Below are 16,854 nucleotides of genomic sequence, written 5' to 3' on the forward strand. Positions count from 1 at the left end.
TGCCTTACTTCTCCCCCAGCCACTGCCGCCTAGTCACACCTCGATTACGTCGGTGTTGGCGACCAACCCTGCCACCAGTAACGGGAGGTTCAACAGGCCTTTGCTCTCAACTTCACCCAAGAGGCACGGTGTTGGTCATTTGATCCCTCCCATCCTGCACCTGAGCAGGGACATCGAATGAGGGAGACGAAGCGAAACTCTCATTTTCACACGGAAGAAATCTCACGTATCGTGACATCCACAGTTCCTGCAAGGTCTTTGGATGTCTGTTCGCCGTCTTGGGCATTCGCTTTCGATCGTCTGACGCTGCAGAGCGATTTGTGGCAGAGTTTGTTCCTCCTAATCAAGTACCTTTTCTCAATTCTTTCTCTGCAGAGTGGTTCCGGGTTCAGGTTCCAGAGAAGACGACGGTGGATCTGTCTCTTTTGGATGACATTTGGGAGGTGCCCGCAATCGCTTCAGATGCACATGCTACATATCCTTCCACATCCCATAAGTAGGATCTTCCCTTCAAACCATTTCTTTCACATCTGTTGATTCAATAATGTACATTAGCTTGACTTCGGTTTCTTGAAATATTCACCGCCATGTTGCCATTAAACTGGAAGACCATGATCTGATTTCGCAGTTGTTCAGTAAGGACATCGTCTTGTTACAAGACACTTGGCTTTGCACTGGCGGCGACGACGCTCTGCCTTTATCTCCAGGCTATGATTTCGGATCACCTAGCCCTGCCTCTGCCTGGCAAGCATGAGTAGGGTACTTCCGCTGCGATGGAAGTTGATCTTGTAAATCAGTAGGAGATCCTGTATGTAGCCTTCCTCGATCTCGAGAACGCCTTCCCTTCTATGGATCTTTCAACCGTGTGGATTAAGCTACAAGCGCTTGGTGTCGGTGGACCCACGTTTGATTGGATCCGCCATAAGTACCGGTAAATGGACTAGGTCTTCAGAACAGGATCTTCCTATTCCGACACCTTTCAATATTCCATTGGTGTCCTTACAAGCTGTGTCTTTTTTGTTTTTGCCAATATCGCACTCCATGGTTCTCAGACCTGTTGCACGTTCCGGCGTCTCGCACCATCTTCGACCTTGTGTCCATAGGCAGATATCGCATTTGATGATATCAAGCACCTCATCAACGATGTCAAGACGATTGCAGAGCAGTCATTGGCAAAAGTTATTCGCTGTTCACCCAAGGGCCGCATGCTCCGCATGTCGGTAAAGATTACTCAAGACGCATGATGTTCATATAAGGGCGACTTAAGCTTTCCAAGAAAGTGTACAAAAAGCCGTAAACGACAAAGTATTAGAAATGAAAGGAAACAGCACACAGAATAAGTTGACTACTGGATTCTTCCGAGTCGCCTCTTTGCTTATCCCTGTTGCCAATTAGTCACCTTCATCACCACCGATATCCCCCAGCATCGCGACATAGCAAGCTGTAACATCCTGGACAAATAACATCCATTGATTAGTCTCGAGTTGCATCGTTCCCCACCACCTCATGGCTTCCATTATTTGAACCATACCATGGGGTCCTTTCTTTTTCAAGGTGGAAAATTCGAACGAGTAGTTCGGAATGGGAAGGGCATATCCCTTGGACGTCTGGCGGCGTTCAGGTTGAATATCGTTCCACCAGCAAAGAATTTCTCTGATAAGTGTATACTTGTGTGTAACAGACATGTCGGGTAGTTCGAGCTGGAGGTTTCTCGCAGAGAGATACTCCGAGAGCATCTCTGGTCATTTCATAGAGCATAATCGGCCCTGTCAACAAATTATATCTACATCAGCTCCAATCCGCCAAATAATCAAACCAGGACACACATTCGGAATGTCTGGACATTGCTCAAATTTCAACCACAAATTAACGCAAGCATTGAAGGTGGCGCCTAAATTAGAGGTGCGAAAGATCGCCTGTGCCTGTACAATATGTTGGGAGACATTATTCAGCGTAATCACGATGCCACAAGAGCAACTTGATGCTCCAGATTCTTGATCTTGCTGAGGAGGCTTAGGTATATGTTGGGTTGGAACGGGGTTGGTTCTCCCGGTGGTGGTGGTGGTGATATCCTGAAGCGACACGGGAAGGACTTTGTCAGCATGGCCGGTAGGGATACTCGCTCGGAGATTCAAGGCCGCTGAAAACTCATCAGCTGGAATCAGTGGAAGCTGATATACAGTGTTGCCAGACATCGCTGAATTGACACCGCTGCCATTGGGACCTCCAGAGGTGTCATCGGGATGAAATGATGGCTCCGGGTTTGAAGAGAGGAAATCAAGATTGTCCTGGATAATACTGCTCCACAGATCCCGAGGAGCGTCCAGGGTAAAGGTAGTATCGGGGTCGCTTCCTTCGCCCGTATCCATAGGTTCTGTGCAGATCAGAGTCTTGTCCAACAGACACGAAAGCTCTAAGCCAGCTGTGTTCAGTTCCGGCGAAGGCCACGGCATGGACGTAGTATCCCATTGCTCTGACCAAATGTTGCTTTGAATCCACGAAGTGATGAGTTCTTCATTGGGCTGAACCTCAAGGAGTGTATTCAGGCTGGGGGCAAACTGATTCAAGGTCGGATCTGGGACTCTGGGAGTGTCAGAGAGCGCAGCGTTGCAGATGAGGGAGGTGACAGTGGGTAGCTCGGTGGTTGTGGCAACATAGCCGGGCACGCCGGGCATGCCGGAGTGTGATGAAACGTGATGCTGCAGCTGGGAAGGTGAAACATCTGTGACGCGATGACGATGAATTACTAACATTTCTCATAGCTTCTGAAAACAACTTACACATTGGCGGTCTTTCTTCCAACCCGGCTCCATATCCTAACATGACAACACCTGGTGAATTCAACTCCGGAGCATCTGCGACATAGCTATCAGTTGCCCATCAACGTGGTGGAGGATTTCAAGCTGTCTGACCTGCTGTAGCAGTCTTAGCGTTAACGTCTTGAGCAGTCTCAGTCTCCTTTTCTGCTGTATGTATCAGTATCCCACCTCTCATTGATGTTGCTTTGACTACGCACCTTCCTGCGATCCAAGTACTTTTGTCAACGCACTCAATATCGCCTCCTCTGAATCTAAATCCTCGTTCGCTTCTTCCTCTTCCTCATTCTTTGTCTGCTTCCCGGACATGCGACTATCTCTAAACTTTCTGATCTCGGCGCCATACAGTTCTTCTATCTTTGCCTTGACCTGGGGAGTCGCGTGTTGAAAGAGATCCTCCGCTATTCTCTTCTTCATCTGCATCATCTTTCCAGGAGTAATTAGTTGACTCGTATTCTTCAGGTCGACAGTCTGTGCTGCTCCATCAGTATCGGGGTCGGTATTTGTCTTGGTGTTATCCTTAGCCTTTCCCTTGTTTGCAACAGCGCTGTCATCTTCAGTATCTCTATTCACCCTGCTCGTACCCTTTGTGCCACCGATAGCAAGCAATCTGGCCTTGAGTATCTCCTCTTCGGCCTTGCGTATCTCCTTGTCCAATCTAACCTTAAAAACGCGGTTCTCCCTGCATTCGGTATGCATGTAGTGTTCAATAAGTGTGTGCGCGCGCTTTCGCCCTTTCTTGATGATGCTGCCATTCTTCTCGAAGCATTTCCGTGCTATAGTTGATTTGGGAGCCCCAAGCAGTCGATATATGTGAGCTAACATTCGCTAGAGGTAGTTAGGCCAAATCGGTCGCAGAAAGAGAGGACACCAACTTTCTTCTGGATATTCTGCATCTCATCGGTTGCTGACAGCTCAGGAAACGCTTCTCTGAGTTGTTGGAAACACTGGCTGGCGGTTTCTTGCACTGAAAGGTAGCCGAGTTTTCCTTTGACAAACTGTGGCATCAGCACCTCTCTAAGGAACCGTTCTTGCTCTGGCGAGAAAGCTTTTGGATGCATCTATAGAAAGATCCCGGTTAGGAGACTGAAATAGCAAGATATCCGATGAAACGACACGACCCTTTTTCGACAAGGAGCTATTGCGGGGTAGAGTGTTCGAAACCGTCTTCTGGGTCATGTGGGTTTTTGTATACCGCCTGCGAATCATATTTTTTGAGTCATTTACGAATTATTCTGGCAATACCTCTGTGGCGTCCTTTGACTTTCCCGCGGCAGCCAGAAACTGATTATCTAGTTGACGTTTCTGCAGGATGCAAACTCCTACAGTATCCTCCGCAATTACTCAGAAATTATCACTTGTCGGCAAACTTGTGCAACGCACATAAATCTCTTATTGTATGAGGATGTAGAATACAGAAGAATGTCGCAACAAGGGGTGCCGAAGATGACATGGGAAGAGCTGGGGGTTGACTGACAAGACAGCATTGTCTGAAGTGATTATTTGCTGAGATCTTTCGGTGGGAGCGCGGTGCAGGATACAGATATGTTCATTGAAGCGAATTCATCTTACAAATGGCTAAGAAGGCTGCTAGGATCAATCTGTTGGGAGAAGCGAACACCAGCTGCTGGGAAGCGAACATCAGCTAGGAACTTAGCTTCTGGGACCAATTCCGTTTGGAAAGCGAACCGGTTTGTGAGAGTTTTGCAGCTTTGGGAGATGTCCGATCCTCTGTCAGACTGAGGACTCCAAAGTAAGATTCATTTCTCAAGCAAAGACAAAAGCAATGTTCAATCCAGGTAAAATGACTATAAATTTACACTTCTTGGTGTATATTGTACGATATCAAAAGATAGAAATAGTCTGTCATTTTGAAGCTGAGCGAAGCTTCTTTGAGGCTGTAGTCTGACTTTCATGGGGTTCCCTGTTACGTTTTCGAGAATTGCAAGAAATAACACTGTCGTCCTGCTCCAGTTTGACTGGAAAGGTTTTAGATGGGACATTTAAGGGGGAATGACAGACCTTTAAAGGCATCAGAACCTGAGAAATAGTAACAGGATGAAATACTCACTAATCCCGTGTCTCCGGTTGGTGTAAGGTCATCCTTGGTAGAACGTGTATTCTTGCCAGAGCAAAAGAAAGTGAGCTAGTAAAAACCTTCAGAAATGCAGAGCTGACCTCGTCACTCTCTGGTGGAGCTCTTGCAGATGCAATAGTTGCAGGGGTAGTCGTAAGAGTGTCAGTCTGCTCTGCAGACGTTAGAATGTCTTTGGGTGCTTCACTCGATTCTATCACACTCAGAAGGCGATTCCGAACTGTGGAACGGGTCGTTCGTCCCTGCTTCTGGGGCTCCTTAATCCGACGAGGCTGAGGGGGGATAGACAGAATGATTGTTGAATTGCGGGCATCAGACTCATCAGCCGAAGGTAGAGAAGAGGAAGAGGGGGTGTTTGATGAAGTGGCGAAGGAAGAGAGTTGGGCCAGAGGTTCAGAGTGATGAATACGAAGAAATAAGTCGGATAGCATCTGCGAATATAAGTGTTAGTGTACCCACAAGAAAGATATCCTAAGAAAATCCCATACAACGAATGCTTGCCTCTTCCAGAGTCTCATTTTTGCAGTGTCGCCTGGATCTGAGGACAGGACACCTAGCTTCGCACACAGTGGGCGCCAGAATTGGTGTGTGTAAGCGACAAAAAGACCAAAGAGGAAAGAGTTAAGACTAGTAGGATTCAGTCTTAGAATAGTTCGGTAAACAGGAAGGATTGTCTTCGCCCATTCTATCTGGGCTTGGTCATTGTTAATGGACATTGTGGAAGAGAAGAAACAAACGATTTTCTGAAATTAAACTGATGCCTAATATGGTGACATAGAGCTGGGATTTGTTACTGGAATGCGGTGAACGCACGCAGAAGTCTCATGATGTTCATCGCGAAAAAAGTTGTCATACAGTCTAAGTGTTTTGGGGGTCACGCAACCTCAGCTGTGTCCCTGTTGATCATGGGAGCTGGAGTCAGAAAATAATGTGGATAGTGGGGGGATCCACATGAGCGACTGTTTGGGGCAGCATATTAAAGAGTCGGAAATGTTCTCTTGTCGGCAGATTCAGTACCAAGTGACATAGTCTTGTAACACAGGCAGTAAAAGACAAGCGCAAGTGGTCCATAAAAAGCTGAAGAATTGAGCAAAAAATATGATTATAGGGTTGACAATGTTCCAATGATCTATGACATATTGGTCTGAATCTCTGAAAGAAAAATCAACCGTAAAAAACATCGCAGTAGCCCTACTCGCCAACGCTGTGTTGCTCAACATCACTGGCTCCAGATATTCTGACTTCACCTTAGACAAATGTCCAAAAGCACAATGAATATTATGTTCCAACAATGCCAACAGGGAGCCGTACTTGATTGTTCGAATGACCTAGTCAAGCCAAGGAGAAACTGCAAATAATCCAAAAAGATCAATCGCACCTTCAGCACCCTCGCCAATCTGAACCACTGTCCAGAAATGCTGCTCTGCCGCAGGACAGATGTCCATGAAACGAAATATTGAGCCCAATTTCCAGTTTAAGCTCAGGAGCGACTGGTTGACGCCGATTTGAGTGCGCGGCTGTAAGCGGAGATGCCTTCTTGGATTCTGAGGAACAACGACACGAGTACCAGAAATCAAAGGAATACCCTGAGCTTCACCTTTCTGTCTTAGCAGCAGGATCCTAGACCATCCCGTGCTGTCACATCATTAGACCTAGTAGAAGAAATATTATTATTACGAGCACCTGGTTGCATCAGTCAGAGGAAGCCGCACCTCAAGCTTGCTCATAGTAGTACAGAGAATAGTTACACATATCCAGGACCCTATATGCCTGTCTCATCCCCACCCAAGCGTGATAATCCTTCTTAGTAGGATCTATAGAAAACATTGTAAGTGCCAGGAAGTAAAGCCACTGCCATAACGCTTCTGTTAACGATGTGATGGTGCAGGAGTATGAATTGCTCATACGGGAGGCTGGCGATGAAGAATTTGTGGCAGACGAAAGACAGATCGGCTGTACACGTCGTCAACATCTGTTCACAGAAATTGGTTAAAACGTACAGCCAAACTGGGCACTTTGACCCAAAAATCCCGGAGGCGCACCATCCTGATACTTGAGACGAAGTTGGTATCATTCGTGCTATTACAGTGAAGGTGAGCATTTAGCTGTCTCCAAATCGTTACCGAGCGCTCACGATCTGCAGGAAAGCTCCTCTTCGGGACGTCACCAGAAATTCCTGGATATCCAGGTGGCCAGAAACGCCAAAATACTCGCCACCAATCCCAAAGCCGATGTAGAGAAACCTAAACATCTGAAAATTGATATGCCTGTGCGCTGGTCATCGACGTTCTTGATGTGTTACCGCGGGGTCCTATTAAAAAAAGTCAGTATCACTTTATTGCGAGGAATGACAAACTGACCAAGCTCACAGGCCGTCAAGTGATCTGTGAACGAGCTTATAGAGGATGAGAAGGACGGGGCCAAGGTTCGAAAGCTCGAGCAGCTGAGAATGAGTAGCGAGGAGTGGAATAGACTGCTGGCATTTACCAAGCTTCTTTCGGTGCGTGATAATTGTAACGAAAGTGATTCCGGCCAACTCCGACCACAACTCTTTGACGACGCTCAGCAAGAGTTTTCCGCAGACGGGTATCCTTGTTTGCATCTTGTTCTGCCTGCGCTTGAGAAGCTCTACGCAAATCTTAACCAGAGACTGAATGTAACAGAATATGCCCCATTCATTCTGGCAATTCGTGCGAGTCTTGCTTCCCTCAAAAAACACTACTCTCGAACTGAATTATCGGACGCGTACATTATTTGCACTGGTAATCTTATTAAGACTTTGAATCTGTACCCTACCCAGAAGATGACGTGGTTCAATCGTGAATGGGATGACGATGCATGTGAAAAAGCATGGTCTCTTGTACGAGAGAAGGCAGTTTTTCACTTCAATCTTTCGGTTGATGGTTCTGATCTCTCTTACCGGTTTAAGTCGCGTTTCGAGGCAATGTACGAAAAGGACGATGGGCCTCCACCACCGACAAAGACGTTCAAGATAAGGTTGCATGCTGACTATCGCAGGGTCAGTGTTGCCAATCATAGAACCGTGATTCTCTGCAATTCTAGGCCCTGTTTCCGCAGCAAAATCCGTTTATCTCATTCAAGGAGTGGCCTGAGAGTGCTGGTCAGAGGCGGTTTAACAAAGATGTGGAGATAAGAGGGGAAAACTTACCGTTTGTTTGCGCGGACGTCACCATGAATAAGTATCCCACTTGTCCGAACGAGACCTTACTCCCTGGATGCTCGTCGAGGGATAACCTGGTCAAACGATGCCCTGGTGTTTTTCTATGCCATACCGCTCTAAAAGAGATGGTGCCATGCAGATTTTGATGTCAGGCTGTGAACCGGTAAATGAGGGTGAATACAGAATGGCAGGACAGACTTACGATCCCCAGACGTCTCCCTCCATCGTCGCCTCGTCTCGCCCTCCGAACAGTCCTGGTCTTGCTCGCCAGACGGCAATAGATCGCTTCAGCACAAAATATACCTTGTTTTGAGTTCTTGACGTCTTCATTCGAGAGAGAGTGCTGTGTGAGATCAATTGAGCTGAGAAACGGGTGAGTGTGCATGAATTTAGATTAAAAGGAGGACATACCATCCCCGAGGCGCCTCTGGCAATCTCCTTCAATCCTCCATACGCCGCCATCCCATCCTCTACTCTCGGGTCTTCGCACCGTTCTGGCCTTGCTCACGAGAACACAGTACGTCACATCAGCGCAAAATCCAGCTCTGCTACCTTGCTTGATGCCAAACGTGAGCTCTTGAAGTCTGCATTTAAGGGAGAATGCCATTGGATCCATTGAGCTGAGAAGTGTGTGAGTTTGCATGAATGCAGAAGTAACGATAAGGACATACAATCCATCCCCAAATGTCTCCTTCAATCCATCCCGCACCGTGATCCTCGCCGTCACTCCTTCATCTTCAGACAGTCATCTTGGGGCAAAATCAGCTTCGAATCCGTGAAAAAATGTCTAGCATAGGCGTCGAACGAGATCGGGCAGTTGTCAATGGCCGACCAGGCAAGATTATTGATGTCTGCGATCAAGATCTGCCGAGAGTGAGCTTCCTTGAACGCGTGCGAGGTGTGTGCGGACTTACCACTCTGCGCGTTTCCCAGTCTGATCCAACTCCCATACACATCGCCATCAAGTATAACGAGTAAGATCCTGGGCTGCTCGTCAGATAACAATACATCGTCTTAATCCAAATTTTGGTCGTCTACCTTGTGGCCGTGGCAGCATCTGCAACGTGAGGTAGATGGAGGGAATTGATTTACATTAGGGAGAACTTAGTTGTTGAATACTGTGCTGGGAAGATGACTTTACTTGCCATTTTCAAGGAAGGCTTTCAGAGAGATAATCGTGAGCAAGAAAGCAAAGACCCAAAAAATAGTGATGGTGGTAGGAAGAGAAGAAGCGGGCGCGTGTTGCCAATCACCAAGCCTATCGGGCCGTTATGTAATACCCGTTACATCAGTGTCATCATTTTCGAAAACGGCAATAAACAGCTTCGTTGCCCAGGGATATTGCCTTCATTTAGTCTAATTCTTCATCATGTTTTTTTATGGTCATCGACGCCCATCTCGATCCTGCGCATTCCTGCACACAGTCTGGATCGACGTCGAGGGTACAAAGAAGAAGAAGGGTTTCACTGTAGCTCGTAATCATGAGGAGAGAAGGGAGAGGGAGAGGGAGAGTATGCTGAAGGAAAGAGTGGGCGAGATCATTGAGGTACGTGAATAAAGGGGAAATTCCACTTGACGCTGACAGTCAACAGAACTCTCTAATCTGTCATTACATGGACTCGTATGTGCCGTGGCTTGCCAGCGGCCGGCCTTTCAAGTCTAAGGTAGTGGACCTGGCGTTGATTGGACCATGACGGACTACTGATACGCCTCTTCGTTGTCATTGGTTTGGCGGCAGAATTCGTGGAAAAGGGTTTAAATATAAGCAGAGTTGGAAGCCGCTTGGTCCTTATAGAGCAGTGTCCTGTTGTGACACTCGAATCGATGAAAGATAGCCTAATAACGGATGAAGTGGTGGGCCGTCGCGGGGCACGGCATATCTGAGTCCTGTAGGAAAAGAGGGGAGAGAGGGTCCAAGATCACTATCGTTCGTTGGGGGGTTACAGACGAGATACCATTCTCCTTTTGTTTGAGGCTTGGGTGAGGGCACTGGAGCATTGCCATGTCATGGCATCGGTTATTGAGGGTAGCCAGTTGTTGTTGGTGCATCCACGGAAGATACTGTTGTTTGACCAGGCAGACTTTCTTTCGACAGTACGGTAGATGGTCTCGACAGGAACTGCATGGAGACCGTCGAGGGTAGACGAGGTGGGTTTGAGTAGGACGCATTTCTGCTCGTGTTTTTGGGGCTAGTCTGTTGAAGAAAGTAGCATGAGATAGATGTAGTATATGAGATGCTTACACCATGGCATTTGACATTAGATGCACTGATCAGAATGGGGACCTAACGCGATATGTGTTGTAGATTTTGGTGTACCGCGTGGGTGGCTAGAAACAGGCTTGTTGGATGAACGAGCTCATGCAGCAATCAATTTCTTCCATCTGATGAGTGCACCGTCATTAATGAAGATGGGAGGCTGCCCATAACGCATTATTTACAATTATGGGAGCCTCATGTACAGATGGACATCATTAATGAGAATGGGACTCCTTGAACCGTTGCCAAGTTCGATTACCCACCTATTTATAACCGTCCTTCCTCTAACCGTCCTTGCTCATCGTCTCGGACGACATCCTAGCACCAATCTCCCCGGCGCCCCGCTGTTTGTCCCAATCCGGATTTTTTTTGGCTAGGCACATCTCGAGCAAGGGATGTGATCTTAGATGACGAAGCTCGGTACCTGCTTCTCATGGACTTACCGCCAGCTGTCTGAGGCCCAATGTTCGTTTGGTACCGTAGCGTAGTATATTAAGTAGGTAATATGCACGTAGTATGGACTCTGGTTTGTTTCCTTCTTAGGGACAGTGATCAGAATAAAAACTCCTCCTCCTCCTCATCCATCCCAGGCGATGTTTTCTGGGGCTATTTTCCGGGTTATATGTCCTTTGGATTCCTTGAGCTATGTTTTGTTTTTTTTTTTGTTGGAGGGTTATCCGAATTAAAATACATTTTCACTCCTGCGAGTACTATGACACGCAGAAAACTTATTTTCACCCCTGCTAGATGCAGCAAATACGTATTGTTTTCAGGGACCCGAGATCTATTTTTACCACAATTGCCTTTTACTGCCATCCCATCAGATAGACGTGTGCGTCCACTTTACCAGGTCCAGCCACTGGCTCCAGGACTTGCGTCTGCAAGAAGCAATCCTTTCATCGTTCTCCGCATCCGTTGTGCTCCGTTTCGTTTCCACCGTCAACGGTTACCTCGGAACTTCATCGTCGTTGACAACGACCCTCGTCTCGCTCACCGGCAAGCACCACCACTCAACGACAGAATATGGGCGTCCTCTTGCGTGTATTCAGGTGAGCCGAGGAGGAGGAGGGTATGGCAGGTGTAAGGTCTGACTTGGGGATGGCATCGGTCATAGAATCTGCGCACGCCGGGTTGCAGAACTGGCTTGTGGAGTCGGCAGGGTGGAAGGTACGTACTCTCGGACTTGTTAGTTTTTTCTTGACCTTATTATGCTCTAGATACCGCCGAAAACTATGTCGAGCTGGGAGAAATCCATAGACTGACATCTGCCGAGCGAGCATGACACGCTGGTAGACCTCCGACGGTTGTTAGGGATGAAGACATCACCGTGGCACAACCAGACCCCGTACGCTCGACGGCTAACAGGGACCATCGTTCACGTCGAGTCACCGAGGTCGAAAATAGGACGGGAAAGAGTGTGATCCGATCTGAACGCTCCACGGTCACTGCAGAGAGGGATAGAAACCACCCCAGAGTTGGGGCTGAAGCAATCGATGCTGGAAAATATGGAGATCACTCGACGACAGAGAGAGAGAGCTCACTGGAGATGGATGACGGCGGGGAGGATTTTGGATGGGTCAGGTCCGTTCACGGTGAGCACGACTTTGATTTAACAGGGCTCAATTGATCATTGTGACATAGATCGAGATCCTGAAGGGCTGTACTTGAAGGTGTCTCAGCTGTGGGGAAGGGAATTCGTAGTTTGGCCTGACGAACACGATGCGGAAAACGACATGAACTGACAATTCGGATGGATGACTGATGCCGGACTGAGGGGTGTCTGCTTGCTTGAATGAATGCGGCGAAGGGAGGATAAATTTTGGGAGCTTGCGCTTTTTGGAAGGCATGTTGAGCTCTCCGAGTCAAGTACAAGTTCAGGACGGTCGGGAAGAATACAACGAGGATAAAATTGGCGGAGGAAGATTTGAAATGCACACCAGGTCGAGGAGATTTCTTGAAATCCGAGGGGCCGTCTGGTTGAAGGAAGATTTTTCTTGATGAATATAGCAAGTGTATTTTTAAGATAAAACAACTAAAATTTCGTTAGCTCCAGATGTTTCGCAAAAAAAAAGGGAAATATAACGCACGGAATCGGCAGGGGAAATGTCCAGGATCCGGGCCGTATGCATATACCATTTTCGTGTACAGCTGACGTCTCGCTGATGCCGCCACATTGAGTATGTGCAGCCTGTTCTTTAGGCTCTTCGATGGTTCGCTTAACTCTTCACCGCCCTGCTGAATGAGCTTTTTACGGCCGCACTTATGTTTTCCAAGTGATCCTTCAATGGAAAGCTGGAAGGCATTGTCGGGGTACTTCCTAACTGTAAAAGACATTAGAATGGGGCTCGCCTGATTGTTTGTTCATCGTACCTTTCTCTGGCCCAAAAGCTCCTGCAACGTTGGGAGCTCCGGAGTTCCCGGTTCATTGTCTGACGTTGTGGTATCACTGCTTGATGTAAGAGTCGGAGGTATCGATGAGTCGCAAGACATCTTCAATGGACTGGAGCTGGACAATGGAGTGTCCTCCGGCGCGCTTGGAGGCGATGAGGGAGGAAAATCTGCCAATAGTTTGTGGAGGTCCTGGGTGGAAGATTCGAGGTCAATCTTGGGTGTCTGTACATTCGGCATCTTGTTCTCTGATGGCGCAGATTGGGCAAACGTGAGGCTGTCGCAGCGGTAGACAGTGAACATCAACCTAGCGAGAGCCTAGCAGTTGGTTGGTTTCAACAGGATTAGACAAGACAGAAAGAAGAGAAAGGATAAAGCATACTAACGTCTATCGATCGCTGCTTCCATTTTTTGATGGATGCTGCATCCCTGCAATTGACCGGCGCACCGAGTGAGCAACCAAAACGACCATGATACGCAATAAAAAGACCGTTGAGAAACGCATCAAGGATGGCTTGCCCATGCCCGCGAGCAGTATGGTATGCAGGGACAAGAGGCCGGGCCCAGCGTTCTTGGGTCTCGAGATCGACCTGGATTGAAAAACGTTAGGTATTCGCCGAGGTAGCGAGCGTTGAACATATGTACCGTGAGTTCATGCGTTGAGAGAGGGAGTGTTCTGGAAGAGGCGTTGAATGACGGATGAGAAAATTTGTTATGAGGAAGCACGAACCGCCGGGACATGGATAACAGACCTTGCGGTGCGGTTCATTCTTGGGAAAGACGTTGAAGAGTGCTGTTCTGGAAGACTTTTGAGGGGTGGCAGGGGACTTGGGGAAGAGGCAGGGCCAGCGTGGCGACAGCCTTCTAAAAAGGTGTGGGCAGAGCGTCATTAATGAAAACTCATCATTAATGAAAATGGGATCATTTTCGCTCCCGACTTGTTTACAAAAAGAAAAGAAGCATAATTTCTTCGGAGGGGATATATTCTAGGGCAGCAAACCAGAGGAAATGTCGACAGTGGAAAGAAAGTCAAGCCACGTGAGCGAAAGGCTTATTGCGGAAGAATGTGACAAAATGTCTTTTTGGAAATCACGCTGCTATGTCCTTTGAAATCGCACAAGGGAGAAGATGGGTTTGTACCGTCAGGTGTGGAAACTGAAGTCGATTGGCAAGCACCGCCGCTACAGACTTTATGACATACAGGTATGTTTGTTTTTCCCGATTTCTGTAGGTGCGCGGGCTAATTAACTTAGACAGCACTTTGAAGAACGCGCGTGGGCTCTTCTAGCATTGGGGGAAAGGACAGAGGACGGAGGCTGGCGTCGCTGGATTCATCTTTAAAACATATGTATGTTTCTCCTCAGTATGCATGTATGGGTTATTTTATTCTTACAGGACTTGATAGTCATCATCAAGTCAAGAAAGTAATCGACCTTTCCACCTAGATATGGTCTGGCATGGGGCGTTTAGGATGGGAGACGTTAAAATATATGAATGAACATACACGTATGATTTCCGATTTTGTTTCTCGAAGGAAATACCGCCGCATCAACCCAGTGATCGACATGACCGGGCTCAGGTACAAACAGCGAAGAACGTGAGCAGGGCAGTCCTGAATAGCTTCATGATCTGAAAGGCATGCGATGGTAGAAGCCAGCGACGTATTGGAATAGTTGGCGGGACAGCAGCGGCGACCCACAACGAGGGGAGAGGCGGCCTGTAGCAAAGGATGACTTGTCTTAGGTAACCGTAGGAAAGACTGGTGACTATGTGCCTCGTTATTTAAACTTAACAAGCCATAGTCGCCATAGACGCCTGGAAAACTCGTCCAAGGCATGTAGGTATCTCCGGGGTTAGCAGCTACAAGAATGAGCTTTGTTCTTCGCTAAATGGAACAGTAAGAACTGCAATGTCCTCTTTGGAAAGAAAAAAACATTGTCATTGAAGAAGCTCAAGAAAGGGTTATGATATTGAAACAAACAGTATTGTTACAAGCCTAGGTAAACAATAGTAATCTAAGTACTACTGTGTCGACTTATGGGATCAATCAAGTATTAGTGAAGGACAGCAAGAGAAAGGGAAGACGGGCTAAGTAAGAGGTAAATGAAATGGCAAAAATTGTAACAAATAGAAATCAGGCATGGTCACATACAAATTTTTGGCGGTACAACTGTGAATCCACTTCGATCACTGCTGCATCATTGTCCTTCGGCGGGACAGTTCATAAGATCGTCTCGCAACACCAGTAAGGCCTCAGCTGCAAGCTCAACTGAGAGCTCCTCCGCCAGTATCCTATACCAGGTGCTCGCATCTTGTTGTGAGAGACGTCGAAATTTATCAGCCCAGTGGATGCCTAGGTCATACTGACGAGCAAACCTGCAAGTAGCAGGTCCTATCCCCACATAATCTGAACTGCGGTAGCCGGTTTCGGGTCGCTGGGGGAGGGCAATATGCGGGAGCCTGAAAGGTGAAGCCAGTGGTAGGCGAGGTGCAGGTGATGATCGATTGGTCAATTGTTTAGGGAGTGACAATGCCGAATTTGCAGACACAGAACCCAAAGAGGTGGATAAGTCTGATTCAGAGTCCAAGGAATGTAAAGAGTTGGTTGTCTTGATGGGTGTGGAGGTCTTCACCTTGTATTCTGGCATCTTTGGAACGTTCAGGGCAGAACCCTCGGCTGACACTTTGGACTTCAACGACAGCGCCCGGGAAAGTTTGCGGATCTCATCGTCCTTCCTCCTCAGCTCCTCATGCATCTGGGAAAGCTCCCTGGAGTGCTGCAAGGCCATTTCCTCCCTTGAGGCCATTTCCTCCTCCCGTAAAGTAGTAATCACTTCCTGGAGTCCTTCTACCTCTTCTTGCAAGCTCCGAATGAGGTCTGAGTACAGCTCCAAAAGGTCATTGTCTTCCTCGTCACTGTCTTCAAGGAAGATTTCGAAAGAAGTATCCTGATGCGAGGTAGTTGGATGGGGAGAAGCAAGAGGGGTAGAGGAGGTAGGGGTGGGCGAAGTCGGACGTGCGGGTGGAGTAGCAGAAGAGCGGGACGGAGTAGACGATACAAGTTGTCGGGTGGGTGAAGCAGGACATGCGGATGGAGTAGCCGAAGAGCGGGACGGAGTAGACAATACAGGGTGTCGGGTGTTCTTGTACGCATTGAAACGCTGCCGAATACGCTCCAAAGGTTCCTCAAGGGATCCAACGGCACAACCGCGTATAGTGAAGACACAAGAATCCTTTTCCGCAGGTGGCAGCAAGGGGGATCGAGGGTCTGGAGGGGGGATAACTCGGGTTGGACGACCAGTCATGGACCAGCCTCGAGCAGCCGCTGCTGCCTTCCAGCGCTCTGCGCCGCGTACCGCAACCTCTTCAATAAAAATCTGGTTAACTTTTGCAACCACAGCATCAAGTTCGGGGTATTCCACGAGCATATGGGGAGTAAAGTAGACCAATGTTTTCAAATGCTCTGGAACAATTTCTTGTCCCGGCTCCAATGTCCCTGTAGAATGTATCACCATTGTACAGCCGCCAAAAGCCCGGTCTAGTAATGTCGCCTACGGAAAGGGTATTAGTGAACGATGGTCGAAGAGCAAATATGATTTGTACTTACGACGTCCATGAGGCCGTCTATATGAGCTGAACGGCAATGGTTAAATTCTGTGGGAGGATTGCCTTTGGTTTCTGTTTCCCCGCGCATGGTATCAAAGGCCGAGTGAAATGTCGCTCGGCTTACACTGTGCCTCTGGTCGCGATGGCAGCCTGCAGCGAACCATCCAATTTCCATGAGACCAAGCCTAGTCTCAATGGAAGGACGTAATTTTGCCTGAGTCCTGACGATAGATGGGAAATTGAGATGGCGCGCCAAACACCATCGACCCACAGCACTGTAAGTGAGGTCTTCTAAGGGTTTATGCAGCGCCTGCATGGATGTCCGCAGAGGAGCATCGGGATACTGAGCACGAAGATTAGAATTCATCTGAGTTGGCGCAAAGAGGGGGGTGTTTCTGTGCAGTGACAGTTCAAGGCGGCTACTGATATAAGATATGATTAGTCCACTCACTGTTGACAACTCTCTGTGACACGCGATAATCACGTCAAGTCCTACCGGTAGTGCCAAGCC

The 16,854-nt window shown here is 48.0% G+C and overlaps 5 protein-coding genes across 5 annotated transcripts; 1 reads left to right on the top strand and 4 right to left on the bottom strand.

The window, feature by feature from the left end:
- Positions 1 to 1,391: 1,391 nt before the first annotated feature.
- On the bottom strand, positions 1,392 to 5,627 carry EV420DRAFT_1483496 (uncharacterized protein; the record flags this gene model as incomplete). Its single annotated transcript, XM_060469991.1, has 13 exons — positions 1,392 to 1,736; positions 1,827 to 2,722; positions 2,781 to 2,855; positions 2,913 to 2,963; positions 3,017 to 3,592; positions 3,640 to 3,877; positions 3,981 to 4,014; positions 4,389 to 4,555; positions 4,727 to 4,795; positions 4,839 to 4,856; positions 4,888 to 4,938; positions 4,995 to 5,342; positions 5,400 to 5,627. The coding sequence occupies 13 exons, from the start codon at positions 5,625 to 5,627 to the stop codon at positions 1,392 to 1,394; spliced, it is 3,096 nt and encodes a 1,031-aa protein (XP_060326351.1).
- A 562-nt stretch (positions 5,628 to 6,189) lies between these two features.
- On the bottom strand, positions 6,190 to 9,240 carry EV420DRAFT_1483497 (uncharacterized protein; the record flags this gene model as incomplete). The annotated part of the gene is made up of 16 exons (XM_060469992.1): positions 6,190 to 6,239; positions 6,290 to 6,531; positions 6,662 to 6,725; positions 6,912 to 6,963; positions 7,046 to 7,154; positions 7,214 to 7,222; positions 7,281 to 7,561; positions 7,661 to 7,703; positions 7,832 to 7,916; positions 8,081 to 8,208; positions 8,295 to 8,454; positions 8,504 to 8,712; positions 8,764 to 8,827; positions 9,007 to 9,079; positions 9,131 to 9,149; positions 9,185 to 9,240. The coding sequence occupies 16 exons, from the start codon at positions 9,238 to 9,240 to the stop codon at positions 6,190 to 6,192; spliced, it is 1,644 nt and encodes a 547-aa protein (XP_060326352.1).
- A 1,516-nt stretch (positions 9,241 to 10,756) lies between these two features.
- Positions 10,757 to 12,091, top strand: EV420DRAFT_1483498 (uncharacterized protein; the record flags this gene model as incomplete). The annotated part of the gene is made up of 6 exons (XM_060469993.1): positions 10,757 to 10,814; positions 11,123 to 11,181; positions 11,219 to 11,398; positions 11,464 to 11,516; positions 11,643 to 11,941; positions 11,991 to 12,091. The coding sequence occupies 6 exons, from the start codon at positions 10,757 to 10,759 to the stop codon at positions 12,089 to 12,091; spliced, it is 750 nt and encodes a 249-aa protein (XP_060326353.1).
- Positions 12,092 to 12,367: 276 nt separating this feature from the next.
- EV420DRAFT_1483499 (uncharacterized protein) lies at positions 12,368 to 13,627 on the bottom strand (the record flags this gene model as incomplete). The annotated part of the gene is made up of 5 exons (XM_060469994.1): positions 12,368 to 12,381; positions 12,437 to 12,698; positions 12,720 to 13,055; positions 13,124 to 13,327; positions 13,490 to 13,627. 5 exons carry the CDS (start codon positions 13,625 to 13,627, stop codon positions 12,368 to 12,370), a joined length of 954 nt encoding a protein of 317 aa, XP_060326354.1.
- A 1,308-nt stretch (positions 13,628 to 14,935) lies between these two features.
- Positions 14,936 to 16,710, bottom strand: EV420DRAFT_1647401 (uncharacterized protein; the record flags this gene model as incomplete). Its single annotated transcript, XM_060478036.1, has 2 exons — positions 14,936 to 16,288; positions 16,345 to 16,710. The coding sequence occupies 2 exons, from the start codon at positions 16,708 to 16,710 to the stop codon at positions 14,936 to 14,938; spliced, it is 1,719 nt and encodes a 572-aa protein (XP_060326355.1).
- Between the last annotated feature and the right edge of the window lie 144 nt (positions 16,711 to 16,854).

Source organism: Desarmillaria tabescens (genome assembly GCF_030435595.1).
Source record: "Desarmillaria tabescens strain CCBAS 213 chromosome Unknown EV420scaffold_42, whole genome shotgun sequence".
Taxonomy (NCBI): domain Eukaryota; kingdom Fungi; phylum Basidiomycota; class Agaricomycetes; order Agaricales; family Physalacriaceae; genus Desarmillaria; species Desarmillaria tabescens.